The sequence below is a fragment of the Triticum aestivum genome, chromosome 3B (assembly GCF_018294505.1).
Source record: "Triticum aestivum cultivar Chinese Spring chromosome 3B, IWGSC CS RefSeq v2.1, whole genome shotgun sequence".
NCBI lineage: Eukaryota > Viridiplantae > Streptophyta > Magnoliopsida > Poales > Poaceae > Triticum > Triticum aestivum.
In genome coordinates, this window is record NC_057801.1 from 415,047,899 (window position 1) to 415,064,280 (window position 16,382).

Consider the following 16,382-nt stretch of genomic DNA (forward strand, 5'->3'; position numbering starts at 1 on the left):
CCACCACTCGAGCCACGCCGCAGGCCGCAGGCAGGCAAGTCTGGGGACCCCCGTTCCCAAAACACCGACATCTAGGGGTACACAGAGTCGGTTACAAAGAAGGAGATCTAACATCCGAATCACCAAGCTTGTCTTCCACGCAAAGGAGAGTCCCATCCGGACACGGGACGAAGTCTTGACTCTTGTATCTTCACGGTCCAACAGTCCGGCTGTTCGGATACCCCCTAATCCAGGACTCCCTCAACGGTTGCGCGAGTCCACGGAGGGCTCCACCCATGAAGGGTCCACGAAGAAGCAACCTTGTCTATCCCACCATGGCCATCGCCCACGAAGTACTTGCCTCACTCGGGTAGATCTTCACGAAGTAGGCGATCTCCTTGCCCTTACAAACTTCTTGGTTCAACTCCACATCATGACGGAGGCTACCAAGCGACACCTAACCAATCTAGGAGACACCACTCTCCAAAAGGTAATAAATGGTGTGTTGATGATGAACTCCTTGCTCTTGTGCTTCAAATGATAGTCTCCCCAACACTCAACTCTCTCTCTCAGATTTGGCTATGACGGAAGAGTGATTTGAGTGGAAAGCAACTTGGGGAAGGCTATAAATCAAGGTTCAAATGGTAGGATTGGAATTTCTTGATCTCAGTACTGAGTAGGTTGTTCTCTCTCAAAAAATGTATGCTAGAAGTGTAGGCACGTTCTGATGGCTCTCTCACAAATGGAGAAGGGGGTGGAGGGGTATATATAGCCTCCACACAAAATCTAACCGTTACACACATTTGACTCATCTCGGTGAGACTGAATGGTTAAACTCGGTGGCACTGATTATTTCAAAAATGTGAACGTTAGGAATCTCCTTGGGACCGACTAGAACAACTCGGTGGGACCGATGTGCTAGGGCTTAGGGCAAACATCATCTCAGTGACGCCGATTGCATCAACTCAGTGAGGCCGAAGTGAAGCAATAAGCAACAGAGAATTTGTCAAGCCAACTCGGTGAGACCGAAATAAATGCAACAAGTCACAGAGCACTGGCAAGGCCATCTCGGTGAGACCGAGATCTGTATCGGTGAGACCAAACTGTTAGGGTTTCTGGCAGTGGCTATGTCATATGAACTCGGTGGCTCCAGATAGAAAGAATTGTTGGGGCCGAGTTGGAGTTTACGTTTTGGACATATTTGGATGGAGAAAGTGGGTGAGGGTTTTGGAGCAATATCACTAAGCACTTAAGCAAGTAGACCATTAAGCAACACCTCATCCCCTTTTAATAGTATTGGCTTTCCTATGGACTCAATGTGATCTTGAATCACTAAAATAAGACGAAGAGTCTTGAGCTTTTGCCAATCTTTGTCCTTAGCATTTTGAGGGGTCCACAACTCTAGTCCATTCCATGCCAATCATTGAACTTCCTGAAATATTTACCTTGAGAAGATATTAGTTCAGTGAGCTATATGTTGTTATGAATTACCAAAACCACACGGGGATTAGTTGCACTTTCACAAGACCTATTCATGTAGGAATAGACCCCATCTTTTTATCCTTAGTAGCAACGATACATGCGTGCCTCGCTACCCCTTCTGTCATTGTGTGAGAATACCGCAAGATCAAACCCATCACAAAGCACCTCTTCTCATTGCAAGAAAAATCAATCTAGTTGGCCAAACCAAACCAAAGTTTTGGAGAAGAAATACGATGCTATAATAATCATGCATATAAGAGATCAAATAAGACTCAAATAATATTCATAGATAGAATTGATCATAAACTCGCAATTCATCATATCCCAACAAACACACCACAAAAATTCATTACACCAAATAGATCTCCAAGAACATCGAGGATAATATTTTATTGAGAATCGAAAAGAGAGAAGAAGCCATCTAGCTACTGCCTACGGACCCGTAGGTCTTTGGTAAACTACTCACGCATCATCGGAGGAGCACCAATGAGGATGATGAACCCCTCTATGATTGTGTCCCCCCCAGCAAGGTGCCGGAATAGGGTTCTAGATTGGATCTCGTGGTTCTGGAATTTGGCGGCTGGAATTTTTTTTCGTCAACTCCTCTTGGGTTTCTAGAATATTTGGGTATTTCTAGAGCTGAGAGGTGGTGGAAAGGACCTCCATAGGGCCCACTACCCATCAGGGTGCGCCAGGGGCCTCTGGCACGCCCAGGTGGGTAGTGGGCCCCACAGGCTTTCCCTCTGGTACTTCCTTGGCTCCCAAGTTGCCTTCTGGGCAGAAAAAAATCTCCAAAAAATTTCGTGGCATTGGGACTTCGTTTGGTACTGATATTCTGCAAAGTAAAAAACAAGCAAAAACAGCAACTGACACTGGGCAATATGTCAATAGGTTAGTCCCAAAAAATGATATAAAGTTGCTATAAAATGAATATAAAACATCCAAGAATGATAATATAATGGCATGGAACAATAAATATTATAGATAGGTTGGAGACATATCAAGAACCCAGGAAGAAGATGATGAATCCCCAGTTCTAAGGAAGCTAAGAGCCAGACTGCATGAACATGATGATACACATCCCGTGGGCAGAAAATATGAAAGAGAGGAAGGACAAGGTTTTGAGGAAATGGAGAGAGTCTGATCCATACTCTATCAGGAGAAGGGCTATTGTGGACTACAACTTCTACACTAAGGAGCAGCATGATTTCAAGAGACATTGCTTCTCGACAAGAAGCCTGTAGTGAGTGACATGAGATGGGTGGACTGGAAGTACATTGACAAGAATGAGGATCACTTCCCCCATGTTGATGAGGATTTCAGGACTGTTGGCATTGATGCGTTCATTGGGATGAGGCTGGCTGCATGGAATGACGGGATGATCATACAATTCTACTTTACAACTCACTTCTACCCCAATGCCAGAATAGTGTGGATGACCGAAGGTGTTAGGTATCAATCTAGTGTGCTTGAATGGGCTACCTTGTTGCGTGTTCCAAAGGTAGAGGAAGATGACATTGACGTATATGCCAAGCCTAAGATGGATCACAACTCCATGGACGACATGTACGGAGAAATTCCCAATACATACAAGGAGTCTCACAAGCTTGGATTAGTGCACCACCTACTAGCTGGTCTTTCTACCTCCAACATGATCATGAGGCATACTTTTATGCCCAAGTCAGGAGATGAGAAGATGATAATAAGCCACTCTATCAACATGCTGCATCACATCGATCAACATGTGAAGTTCAAAGTTATGGATATCATTGTTGAAACTATTAAGAGAACTGCTGCAAACCAGAAGAGATCATGTGGCTTTGCGCCACATATCCATATGCTTATCAACTCTAAGGGTGCAAACAAGTCAGTTATGCTTGATCGTGAGCATTGCTGCTACAGTCAGAGTTTGAGGATAACACTGTGACGATGGGTCCATCCCATCCCACCTCGGCAGCAACAGAGGCAGAAGTAGAGGCTGCTAGTACTGCAAAGCCAAGTGCTTCCACCGCTCCACTGCTAAAAACAAGATAGATCTGATGAACTACCTTCTTCAAGCTACTTGGAGGGTCGAGCGGAGTTTGGCCAGCCTCACAAAGAACCACAAGAGTCTTGAGAGGATCATTGAGAACAAATTCTATGATATGGATGTTAAGGTTACACAGATGCAGACGACCATTGAGAGTCTGAAGAAAGAGGCGGGTGAAGCTAAGCTTCAGTCCAGTGATGATGATGAGCACCATGGCACAAGTCTTCCCATGATCACTCGGTTCCACACTATGCCCAGATCAGCACCAGTACCAGTCACTTCCAAAGCCACAGTCTCAGCTCCAGCCGCTGCATCTACGGTTTCTCCATGAGTGCCTCCAGTTGTTTCTACACCTCCAGCTCAGCAGCCATCGGCAGAGTTCTTTGCAAACACACTTCTCTCCACTCTGATGTCTACGCACACCGACGCTGCAAGTCAGAGGACTTCACCACTAGGAGCTACCGGAGACCGATCCTAGAGTGACGATTAGCTCTATACTTATTCAAAAAATTTGTTACTTGTTTCCAAAGGGGGAGATTAGTATAGATAACTAGGCTTCAAGAGAGAGTGCTCTCACTTTTTCTCGTTTGGTTTCTTGGATTTTGTGCTACTTTCAGATACTTTTGTTTGATGCTTGTATGAGACTATGTTACTTTGTGCTTGATCATACCGTACTTTGATGCTATGCTTGCTTAAATATCTATCCACATGCTCTTTGTATGATCATTCACTTGTTTGATTGGTGATGAGTGCTTATTACATTGCAATCATATTCATTTTGAGCACTCCACCAAGATGTATGTGACATGGAAGAGTGACCCATGATCCTAGTCGATTGTGCATTTGTATTCATGCGCAAATTTTTAATAATGCATAAATTTAGGGGGAGCCCTTGCTTATCACATACTTCTCAAAGCGACAATGTATTCCTTTGATTATATCAATTGTCAAAGCTTTGATCTATATGTTGTCATCAATTACCAAGGAGGGGGGACTGAAAGTGCAGCTAATCCTCGGGTGGTTTTGGTAATTAATAACAACATATAAGTCATTGATCTAATGCTCATTGATAATAGATTTCAGAGAAGATCAACGATTAGCATGTCAAAGACTAGTGATTGTGCACCCCTCAAAATGCTAAGGACAAGGATTGGCAAAGCTCTAGGACTCTACATTTTGGCTAAGTGATCCAAGATCACATTGTGTCTATAGGAAAGTCATACTATTAAAAGGGAATGAGGTTTTGATCATGACTCAATTTCTCAAGTGCTTAGTGATATTGCTCCAAAAATCCTCAAACACTTATCCACATCACATCTGTCCAAAACCCTAAAGTATCATCTCGATCCCACCAAAAATCTTGATCCTGGACTCACCAAGTTGATCACATACACCGCCTAAGCCAAATCCTAGCATTTCGGTTCTACCAACATGGATCTCGATCTCACCGAGATGGCGTGGCCAAGTTTCTGTTGTGAAGTTGCTTCATTCCAGAATTACCGAGACAAAGCGATCAGAACTACTGAAATGAGGTCTTGTCCTAGCCATTGCACTCTGGTCGCACCGAGATGTTCTAATCGGTCTCACCGAGACTTCCAACATTCGAATCTTTTACACTAGTCGGTCTCACCTAGATTTCGGTCCGGTGTCACCAAGTTGGGTCAATGACTTGTAATGGTTGGATCTTTGGGTGAAGGCTATATATACCCCTCCACCCCCACTTAATCAGAGAAACATCAGAACGAAACACTATTTCCGCTACTCATTTTCTGAGAGAACCACCTACTCATGTGTTGAGATCAAGCTATTCCAATCTGACCATTTAAACCTTGATTTCTAGCCTTCCCAAGTTGCTTTCCATTCAATCCCCTCTTCTACCAAAGCCAAATCTGTGAGAGAGTGATTGAGTGTTGGGGAGACTATCATTTGAAGCACAAGAGCAAGGAGTTTATCATCAATAACACCATCTATTACCTTTTGTAGAGTGGTGTCTCCTAAATTGGTTAGGTGTCACTTGGGAGCCTCCAAGAGATTGTGGAGTTGAACAAAGGAGTTTGTAAGGGCAAGGAGAACGCCTACATTGTGAAGATCTACCCGAGTGAGGCTATTCCTTCGTGGGCGTAAGCCATGATGGAATAGACAATGTTGCTTCTTCGTGGACCCTTATTGGGTGGAGCCCTCCGTTAACTCGGGAAAGGTTACTCTCCTTGGCTTGAAGTCTCAATCAACGTGGATGTATGATAGCACCACCTATCAGAAGCATGACAAAAATCATCGTGTCGTCATTGCGTTTGATTTCTTCGATCCCTCCTTTATATTCATATGCAAAGTCTTTACTTTCCACTGCTCAACTCTTAGACTTACATGTGCACGGTGTACTTGACTTGGTTGAATTGTTAAAACTTTCCTCAACTAAAATTGGGAAAAGGATAAGTTTTTATTTGGTCAAGTAGTGTAATCACCCCCTCTAGACATACTTTTGATCCTACAGCCACACACTACACGGGACTGACTGTGCCGAGCCAACCTTGCATTTCCAAGGTGTGCCTATTTACCTCATGCCACCTTTTTCTCCCCTAAATAGAAAGTAATATGCGTAAGGCTAGTTTTTTGTTGGTTTTCTTCTCCGTCTTCTTATTTTTGGCTACTTGTCTAAGAATCTGGTAGCAGCGGGAACTTAATCCCGACCAGTACAATTTTAAGAGGATTGTTGTCCAGCTCATTCTTGTTTTCCATAGTACCGCTTCGATGTTCTTAGAATGTCCAACGAGTAAATTATAATGATCATTGGCAGCTCCGACCCGGGTCACACTTATTACTTTGAGTATACAAATATGCAGCCTCGTTATTTTAGTAGAAGTTGTGATTTTTGTAGATCCAATATGTACTAACCTTGCCACCTTGTTGTAGTCACAATATTGAACACGAGATGGTGAGCTAGTTGCTGGGTAGAGTAGGAAAAAGCCCTCCATAAAGTAGGTCACTTGTCTTGTAATAACCAATAGTATGTGTAGCTATTCTTGAACATGTTTAGTGTGTGTAGATACCGTTGAAATAAAAGTTGTTCAACCTTTTGAAACTTAGTTCACAGAAATTTACCAGAAATTTATCCTAGTGGATGTCACTTCTTATCTTATTTCTTTGTCTTGCACTAAGAATGAGTAAGTGGGATGGAGAAACTCCAAAAGACTTTGTCCATCAAATTGTAGTGTCTTAAAAGCTCTATTTTTATATCAACCGAGTAGAGCTTGTACTTTATTCTCATCGAAGACTTTAGTCTAAAAATAATAATATTGAAGTTGAAGGGACATCTTCTCTCTGTTCAAATACAAAATAATAATAATTAGATTACAAAATTTATCCACGACCGAGATATAGAATTGACTATTGGTGTCTAGTTTCAATATGTTATTACTCCCTTGGCCTCTACAATGAGAAGGAGTGCACGACCTACAAATATGATTATTACAAAGTCTTAAAAATAAAAGAAAAAGGCCCTCATGCTAACATATGTAAAACAAGAAAAAAGTGCTAAATAGAGCTACCGTCACCTAATCACCTATGAATACACCATGAAAAATAGCAGGTAATTGCATCACTATGATCTCCAACCACTTGCTTCACCTGATCATGTTTTCCACGAACCCGACCTATGGAAGAATGCTCGTGATTGCAACAATATAACACTCCCAGGAATAACTCGGTTTTGATGGTTTAAACTGCTTCATCAAAATAATATAGTCGTGTCATAACCAAATAACCTAATATTTACTAGAACTACACTCATAATCTAGGAGAAGGGACGCCACCCTGGACCAAAGAGCCATTTTCCTTCACATATGCACATCATTTAAAGGAGGATCTATGTTAAAAGCAATACACAATACCTAGGGAAATCGAGCAGTTTGACAAATACGTTTACCTAGTTTACAGAAGTTATTTTGAGCTAAGCATCTCTAGTCAAAATTACCCTTCGACATATAATATTATACCGACTGAGGTGTGTGTCAGTGTATGTGTGTGTGTGGAGGGGGGGGGAGGGGGTTGATGTACTAAGTTTCCATAAAATATGTGAGTAAATAGCACATCCGAGTTCATGGTGAGTCTATACATCGAGGCGGTAAAGAAAATGTCCATTATGCTATACAACATATCTGCAATTATTTGGCTTAATAAGAACCCGTCTAAATTTGACATTAAAATACCGGGCATATGACTTGTGCCAAAATGACATTCTTCCTTCTCGCAATGTTACACAAGGAGTTGTTATTGTACAACTAATTAAGATTCATTTTCCATCTAACTGTATTGCAAAATGGGTGTCACGATCATTTTGGAGGCCAATGCATCCTAATTAGCTCTTCTGCTTGGTATAGTTTCGTGATAGTAGTTGTGGTTTCCTCTATTCAATTAGCCATTGGTCATTACATGGCAAATATATTTTGTAGACCATTACAACAATTACTCACCACAAAAGAAATGCATCATGCACACTATGTGATAAAAAAAAATAAAGTAAAATATGGCAATACACCAAATATCTTAAATATTTTGGTGTCTGTTTAGTAATCTAGTTGGGTACATAAATACTAGAACACATGGTTTGGATATTTAAACCCGTTCTTAAACAATGCATATCTAGAAACATTAATCTATATTCAGATGCTCAACCATTTTGGGGATGCCGAGGACTTGGGACATCCGAAGGTGTTGCATTATATACAAGAATATATGATAACTTTAATATAATAAATTACATTAGACTTAACGATGTATGTATCTTGTATGTCACTAAAAAATATACTATCCTTATTTATTACAAATCTAATAGATAATATTCAATTCTATCGTTGAAATGTTGTCATCTCATCATCAATATTTACCTTGTGGAAAGTATAGTGATGTTCCATCTAAAATTATAGTTAAAAAAAAGGTAACTCGGTTGTAGAACAAGAATATATCATAAAATAGTTCGTTTCTAAATTCACTAACAATACATGTCATTTACATCACTTAGGTTGTACCAGTCAAAGCACATTTTATGTCTAGATTGTATTGCTTCTTGAAAATAACAGTAGTAGTAAAATCGCTATAACTCATTCGCAATTTTTTTCTGCTATAATTGCAAAAAAGGTAGATTTTATTTTGACTGATTTTCTGTAAATCAAAGTGTTTCTAAGAAATTCAAAAATTTCGCTATAACTCCAAAAAAATTTCACTTTATAATTGCTATAAATCAAAGTAGTTCTAAGAAATCTCGATAACTCCCTAACCCTCCAAAAACCCACAAGGTCCAAGAACACGGAATCCCAAAACTCTATGGCACCAAACCGCAAAACCATCCTCCAGGCAGAAACCCAAACAGCCCCATAGAAGAAGAAAGGATAGAGATTTTTGTATTTTGCCCCCTGGGATACTCGCAGCGTCTCGGGGTCACCCTTGTGTCGGTGTGCGCACAGTCTATTTCTTCCCCTGACGCCCACTCCTCTCCCCTTTCTTCTTCCTTCCTTCTTTCTTCTCCCCTCTTTCTCCGGTCGGTGCTCGCTATCTCTCTCCATTTCCCCGCCTCACGAGAAACCCACACGCGCTTTTCCTCCACAATTTATTGCTCAGGGTTCTTGCCGAGCAGTACTGCGCAACCACCCCGCCGCGCGCGCGCGCAAGGACGAGCTCTTCCCGTGTTGCGTGCTTCCTTCTATGCCTGCTTGTTTGGTCAGGGGAGGAGGAGGAGTTGCGGGGTGCAGGTGGCGGCATTGGTGAGATTTTGCGGTGAGATCCAGCCATGTCGGAGGCCGACCGGTTACGCCTCCGCGCGGCGGCGCTGGCGCTCGACGGCGGCGCCGTGCGGGACAAGCCGGACTCCAAGGCTAACGTGTTCGCGGATCTTGGGTCCCCGGTGTCGCCGCTGCGGGCCCGGGCCAGCATGACGACCTCCTCCTCCTCCTCTTCTGGGTCGGCCAAGTCGCCAGCGCAGTCAAATGTTGGGGCGGCGGGAGTGGCAGGTGGGAGGAGCCACTCCGGTGAGCTAGCGGTGGAGAGCCACCCGCCGCGGCTGCCGGGGCACCGGCGGTGCGGATCTGGTCCGCTGATATTCTCCGGCGGCAGCAGCAGCGGAGGGAGCGGGGGAGGCGGATGGGACCGTGGGAGCACGGCTAGCTCGCCGATGACCAATGCGCTCCCCGCCGGTAACATCTGCCCATATGGGCGCGTTCCGGGGGCGGCGGCCGCGCCGCCCCCGCCGCGCTCCCGCCCGGACGTGCTCGGATCCGGCACCGGCCACTATGGCCACGGGAGCATCATGCGCGGGGCCGGCATGGCCCCCGCGAGAAGCAGCATTGATGCGCCGTCCTTTCTCGGACACTCAATGAGATCTCCGGCAAGCTCCCCGGTGGCGCCATCGAGCGGCGGAAGCCTCCAGGAGATGACTCGCTTAGGCAACGAGTGGTACAAGAAGGGGAGACACGGGGAGGCCCTGCGGTACTACGACCGTGCGGTGTCTCTGTGCCCCGAAAGCGCCGCGTGCCGCGGAAATCGTGCCGCCGCGCTCATCGGCCTTGGTCGGCTCGCCGATGCGCTCCGCGACTCCGAGGAGGCCGTCCGGCTTGACCCGGCCAGCGGTCGCGCCCACAGCCGCCTCGCTGGTCTCTACCTCCGGTGAGCTTCTTGTGCTCGTATCTTTGGGTCACTGTAACCGGCATTGCGCCGCTCTGCGTCAGAACGCATTAGATTCCAGTTCGATGTGCAGATCCCTACTTGATTCCATTGCTCTCAAGTGTTCACGTTTTCACGCCTGCATGTTGCTGTTGCTTTCTTGGCTGTGCTTGCCAGCTTTTCCGGTCAGCAAAGTCCAACTTGAAGATGAAAGCAACATGATTGTTGCGTTGTTCCTCTTTCTTTTTGTTTGTGCTGCCCGATTTGATTGGGGATTGTTACTGCTTGGTGTGGTCTGTTTGATCGTCCCTCTCCTATTAGGAAAAAAGAGGAATTTTGGTGACAGAATTATCACATTAATTTGTTTTTTGGTTTGAGCTGTGAGTGAGCAAAGGCCAGGATCTTGTCTCGCAAGCAAATTGGGTGCTTCCCATCACACAATGCTGAATGAAAGGTGTTGCTTAGCTGTATTATTTTGTAAGCTTGCCTGATGCCATTGTCTTTAGGTACACTGAATTCAGACCACACAATGCTGACAAACCATGAATTTTAATCCTAATTCCGTTCAAGCGGGGCACTGTCCTGACCTGAGAGCAATTCAGTGTTATTATTCAGAAGTGCTGCATGCTTGTTTTGTTGCTGAAATCAGTGTTATTTCCATTGTTTCAGGCTGGGAATGATTGAAAAGGCGAGGAGGCACTTCACACAAGCCAGGCATCTTCACGAGTCCGACCCTGCAGACTGGGAGAAGCTGCAGGATGTGGAGATGCATCTAGGAAGAAGCACAGATGCCAGGAAAATTGGAGATTGGAAGAGTGCGCTGAGGGAAGCGGATGCTGCAATTGCGGCCGGAGCCGACTCGTCTCAGTTGGTAAATTCCTCATCCCTCGCTTGTGCTTTCTTTCTTTCAAGTGTTGGAAAATGGAGACAGTTTTACATTGTAGATTCTTGGTAGAATTTATACTGGTTTCTTTTTCACCCAGCTTCGTGCCTTGAGATCAGAAGCACTTCTCCGGCTCCACAAGTTAGAGGAGGCTGATTCGACTCTTACAAGCTTGCTGAAATTAGACAAGTCATTACTATCTTGGACGGCGGCCAAACTCTCGGGCATGCTAGTTGAATCTTATGTACATATTGTGCGAGCCCAGGTTGACATGGCATTGGGAAGGTACGTACGATCCTCCAACCCTGTAACAATGCTCGATTCTCTAGATTGCAGCAAAAGCAGATCATCACTGAAGTTGGGATTCATTTCTGCAGGTTTGATGCCGCTGTTGCAGCAGCTGAGAATGCCAGACTTATCGATCCCGGGAATGCGGAAGTTGGGATGATTCTAAATAATGTGAGGCTAGTTGCAAGAGCTCGAGCCCAAGGGAATGAACTCTTCAAGGCTGCCAAGTTTTCTGATGCTTCTATAGCCTATGGTGAAGGGCTCAAGTACGATCCTTCAAATCCAGTGCTCCACTGCAACCGAGCAGCTTGCTGGTGGAAGCTAGACCGTTGGGAGAAAGCCGTTGATGACTGTAATGAGGCGTTGAGAATACAGCCTACTTACACAAAGGCTCTCTTAAGGCGAGCAATGTCCTATTCCAAGGTAAGTGACCGGGCATTCTCATGTTTTTGACATCCCATTCCGCTTGCTGTTTTGTTGACCTCTTCCATTTTTATTAGCTCGAGCGTTGGGCTGATTGTGTGCGGGATTATGAGGTGCTCCGGAAAGAGCTTCCTGCTGATACTGAGGTTGCCGAAGCATTGTTCCATGCTCAAGTTGCCTTGAAGACAACTCGTGGTGAGGATGTATCAAACATGAAGTTTGGAGGAGAGGTTGAAATGGTAACCAGTGTAGAGCAACTATATGCTGCCACTCGTTCGCCTGGTGAGTTTTGCTCAAATAATACTTGTTTGTGTTACAGTTCCGATATCCGTAGGTCAGTTCTTGTGTGTATCTGTGTATTATCATGAAGAACGAGAACTGCCATATTGTTTATGTGTATAAAACTCTAAAATTATTACTGATGCATCTGGATAGGTTTATAGTGTACTAGATTTGCCTGCATTACAGTTTTGCTTGCCTGTCGTTTCATTTTCAGGGGTATCTGTTGTCTACTTCATGTCGTCGGTGAATCAACAATGCATACAAATTACACCTGCGGTGGACTCTCTTTGCAGCGAATGCCCCTCAATGAATTTTCTGAAGGTAAAGCTACTTGATATATGACTCAATCGGTTACAACTTTTTGCAAGTCACTAACAGACAGGCCACATTGCAACCCCTCAACAGGTAAATGTTGAAGATAGCCCAACGGTGGCAAAGGCAGAGAACGTGCGGATAGTCCCTACATTCAAGATATACAAAGATGGGGCGAGAGTGAAGGAGATGATCTGCCCTACCTTGCATGTCCTGCGCTACTCAGTGAGACACTATGCCGTATCGAGTTCTTGAGAAGCTTTGGGTTGGAACATAGGGCTCCCCTTTCCTCTGCCAGCCAGTCTTTTGCTTTAGGTCCCAAATTTGCTAAAACACCAGCCTCCACAGCATTTCACCAGCTGCATAATAATTCCCCATTGAGCATCGAGCATAATGAGCCTCCCCAAGTTTTCTGCTTTCCACCCATCATTACCCATCCCATCCCTTGCCGTTGAGAACATATGATATTGCCGACCCCATTCAATTCTTACACCTTTCAGGCTCTTTGGCTCCCTGTATTTTGATACATTTTGCTTTACATCTTAGGCCGTAAACCAGCAGCGCCCGTGGAGGGCAATGTTTGTAATGTTGTTTAGTTTAGAATATCATAGAGGGAGAGGGGACGGGGTTGCTGGTTGCGGTTTCCGTTACGTGTATATACCATATAGCAAAACATGAGAATCCATTTAGTGGAGGTGGTGAGGAGGAGGGGGAGGAGGGTACAGACAGGGCTAGTTGTTGTGTTACTGTCATTTTAGCGGTAAAAAGGAAAAATCAATTGGTAATTGGTGTAGAGAGGGGAAAGGTTGGTGGTGTTAATTGGATGCCATTTTGCTGCTTCTGCTGGTCTGTGGTGCCGATACATTTTCATCATCATGAATAAAACAATCCAACATTCTTTCTTTCTTTCTTTCTTTGTATTTTACTCTGCTGTTGGTTATTCCTTTCTGTAATGAGCTGGGGTATTATGGTATGTTGTCAAGAATCACTAATCCTAGCTTGCTCTCGCATTCTTCTACTATTTGTCAGCATTAGCACAATAGGTTTGTTCTGCCAGCTGGCATGGCATGGCATGGCATGACCCGTGAGAGTCATTGGGAGTGGAGATGATGGCAACATCAGCACTGGTCCTCTGGTTTGGCTCTGTGTGTGTGGTGGCTGGTAGGTGTGGGTAACAAGGGTAGTAGTAACACAGCGCATCTCCCAATGTATGTGCTTAGGGGTGTGAGAAAGAAGAGACTTTTTCCTCGCTTGTTCTCTCTCTCTGGGGTGGGTCTACAGTAGGTGTTAAAGCCATGATGACCACAGAACTGTCAGTCCTCTCTGTCTCTCTCTAGCTCCATGGTGATGATCAGATCTGGGTGCCCCAGCTGGTAATGATTTGGGCCCCAGCAAGTCCCTCCTAGCCTGGCACGCAGAGCTGGCCCCTTTTGAATGGGGTAGCTACCTCATTCATTGCTCTGCAATCTACTACTCCCTAGCCTACACGCCCAATATATATTTACAGTCTCTTAGAGTGAGTATAATAGTGGCTTATAGCGGACAGGAGCTTGTGGCTCTCCGGTGTAATTACACCCTTTTTTTTAATAGTAACTTGTAAGAAACTCAGAAAAACCTGAAACCTTTTGGGAACAAAGTAGATTTATTGTTGCACTCTTATAAATCTTTTGCGAAGAAATGACTTTCATGTTGTTGTTGTTGTGGACCTAATAAAACAAATTTGTCCGTATATACAAGGTACTGTTCAGGCTATATTCTCTCGTCAATTTTGTCGGACAATATTTCGTTACAAAATATTTTTGTATCACATAAACGACAGATTTTGTATGATATAAACGACAACTCAAGTTTGTTGGGAAAAAGTTTTGGAATGTTTTGACTTTTTCCAAATTTTTAAAAAATAAAATCAGTTATCAGGTGTAATTACCACCATGTTCCAAAAGGTATTTTCCGTTTATAGTCTGCTTATGTGGCACTTTTGCCCGTGTATGATATAAACGACAACTCAAGTTTGTTGGGAAAAAGTTTTGGAATGTTTTGACTTTTTCCAAATTTTTAAAAAATAAAATCAGTTATCAGGTGTAATTACCACCATGTTCCAAAAGGTATTTTCCGTTTATAGTCTGCTTATGTGGCACTTTTGCCCGTGAATGAGAGACATGGAAAGGTAAGGAAGTGTGCTCTTATGTAAGGGCAACTCCAACGTTGATCACCTGTCAAAAAAAAAACTCCAACGTTGATCGCCAAATTTTAGGCTCTAGATGTCTACAGTCAAGGCGAAAAGGGGGCGAAGTAGAGGTTGGTGCTTGTCCCCGGTGAGGCCGTGGCTTCCTATCGCCTCCGAGCGCCTTTTAGGCACCGGGAGGTGGCGGGGAACCCGGATCTCCGTCCGATTGGCCTGTATAGTTCTAGATCCTTCTAGCGGTTTGGTTCTTGGTAGTGGTGGTGGTGAGACGGGGCGGTCTTGTTTCTTGAAAATAAGTCCTTCCGGTCCTCTCCTCGTGCGAGTGGCGTCAGCTTCATCGTCGATCGTAGACCGGTGAGGGCAGGGTGATTGGACACTTGAGCTCCGGCCGTTTGGCACCCTGGTGTTGGAGTCGGGAGATGAACGTCCTCTGTTTCGATGTGTCGCGGTGGCGACAATGAATCCCTCTTTAAGGATAACGAAGGTGACTGTCATCTTGTTAGATGTGTGGCAGATAGATTTGACTGTCTTGATGAAGGCAGTGTGGCTTTAGGCCTGGATCTGGAGCTTGAGGAGCTCAGAGAGCGTTTCTGGATTGGAAATTGCTTCCGTCCGATGTGATTGAAAGTTTCAGATCTTGCTCGTTGGAGTAGGTGCCTACTACCACTCATCAACGCTTTCATGGGAGGGGTTTCTGCACCTCCAAGGTTCGAGGTTGCTGACGTTCTTCTCCTTCTCTAGCGGTGTGTTCGACGGTGATGGAGGTCCACATCAAGCGGTGATTGTCGTGGTTCTAAGTGTGACAGTAGGTATAGGGGGTACGAATGAGGAGGCAAGGTCCTAGCTATGGTGAGGTTGTACGCAAGTGTTTACGAGTTCAGGCCCCTCTTGGAGGAGCTAAAAGCCCTACGTCTCGGTGCCCTGAGGCGGTCGACTGGAATATGGGAGTGTGAGTTATAGGGGGTGTGAACCCTTGTGTCAGAGGAGGGGGTGGCTTATATAGAGTGCGCTAGGACCCCAGCCATCCCCCGTTACAAGGAGTTCAATGTACATAAAGATGGGACGTTACTGATAACGCTAGCCATAAAGTGCTATCAATGATCTTAAAGACTACAGAGTGAATGCCTGACCGTTGCTGTCCTGGTCGACTCCTGGTCTTCGATAGGTCGAGTGATATCAAGAGGGAGGGATACCCGAGTGAGGTGACCGGTCGAGTGGATTGCACTCGACGCCTTCAATTGGTATTCCATGTTGTGTCTTGGGTGTCTTTGCTTCTAGGGTAGTGACTTTGGGTAGGGCGTATAGGTCAGGCCTATGACCCTACCCTAGGTCTATATCATCATCATTAGCCCCCGAATGGATTGAGGTCAGAGTGAAAAGAAGGTTGAAGTTGATCTTGCCTTGACTCTTGTGCTTCACAAGTACCCATGTTGGACTGGAGGCCCACGTTGGAACTTCGGCTTTGTTTCAGTCGCCTTGATCAATTTAGAAGTTGCTGAGTGGATTTATACAGTCACTCATCGAGTGTTACTTTTGATGCGAAATCATTGGCGTGATTGGTTACGGTGTATCCCGGATCTCACGGGATTTGAAATTTTGGGGAAGCGCGCGAGGCAGAGCGCACCGTAGTAAGCGGGATGGATAGACAGGAGCACCTCGATCTCCGCGCCACCTTTTTCGCCATGTACCCAGCGCACGACTGTTGCGGGATTTGACAGGATTGCCCGGGCCCACGCGTCATCCACTCGGAAGTGGGTCCTTAAAAGGCGACGGGGCCGAGGCGTCTGCACTGTGCGCGTCCATTCTCCCTCTTCCCCCTCTGCTTCTCCACCGCGTCTTGCCCCTCTGCTCTCACGACGTCGCCCCGC

General features: G+C 45.1%; 1 protein-coding gene across 1 annotated transcript; it reads left to right on the plus strand.

Annotated features, from left to right (window-relative positions):
- Positions 1-8,981: 8,981 nt before the first annotated feature.
- Positions 8,982-13,235, plus strand: LOC123070127 (TPR repeat-containing thioredoxin TTL1). The gene is made up of 7 exons (XM_044493149.1): positions 8,982-10,144; positions 10,811-11,012; positions 11,125-11,309; positions 11,402-11,735; positions 11,813-12,017; positions 12,232-12,338; positions 12,423-13,235. Exons 1-7 carry the CDS (start codon positions 9,273-9,275, stop codon positions 12,582-12,584), a joined length of 2,067 nt encoding a protein of 688 aa, XP_044349084.1. The 5' UTR covers positions 8,982-9,272; the 3' UTR covers positions 12,585-13,235.
- The last annotated feature ends 3,147 nt before the right edge of the window (positions 13,236-16,382 follow it).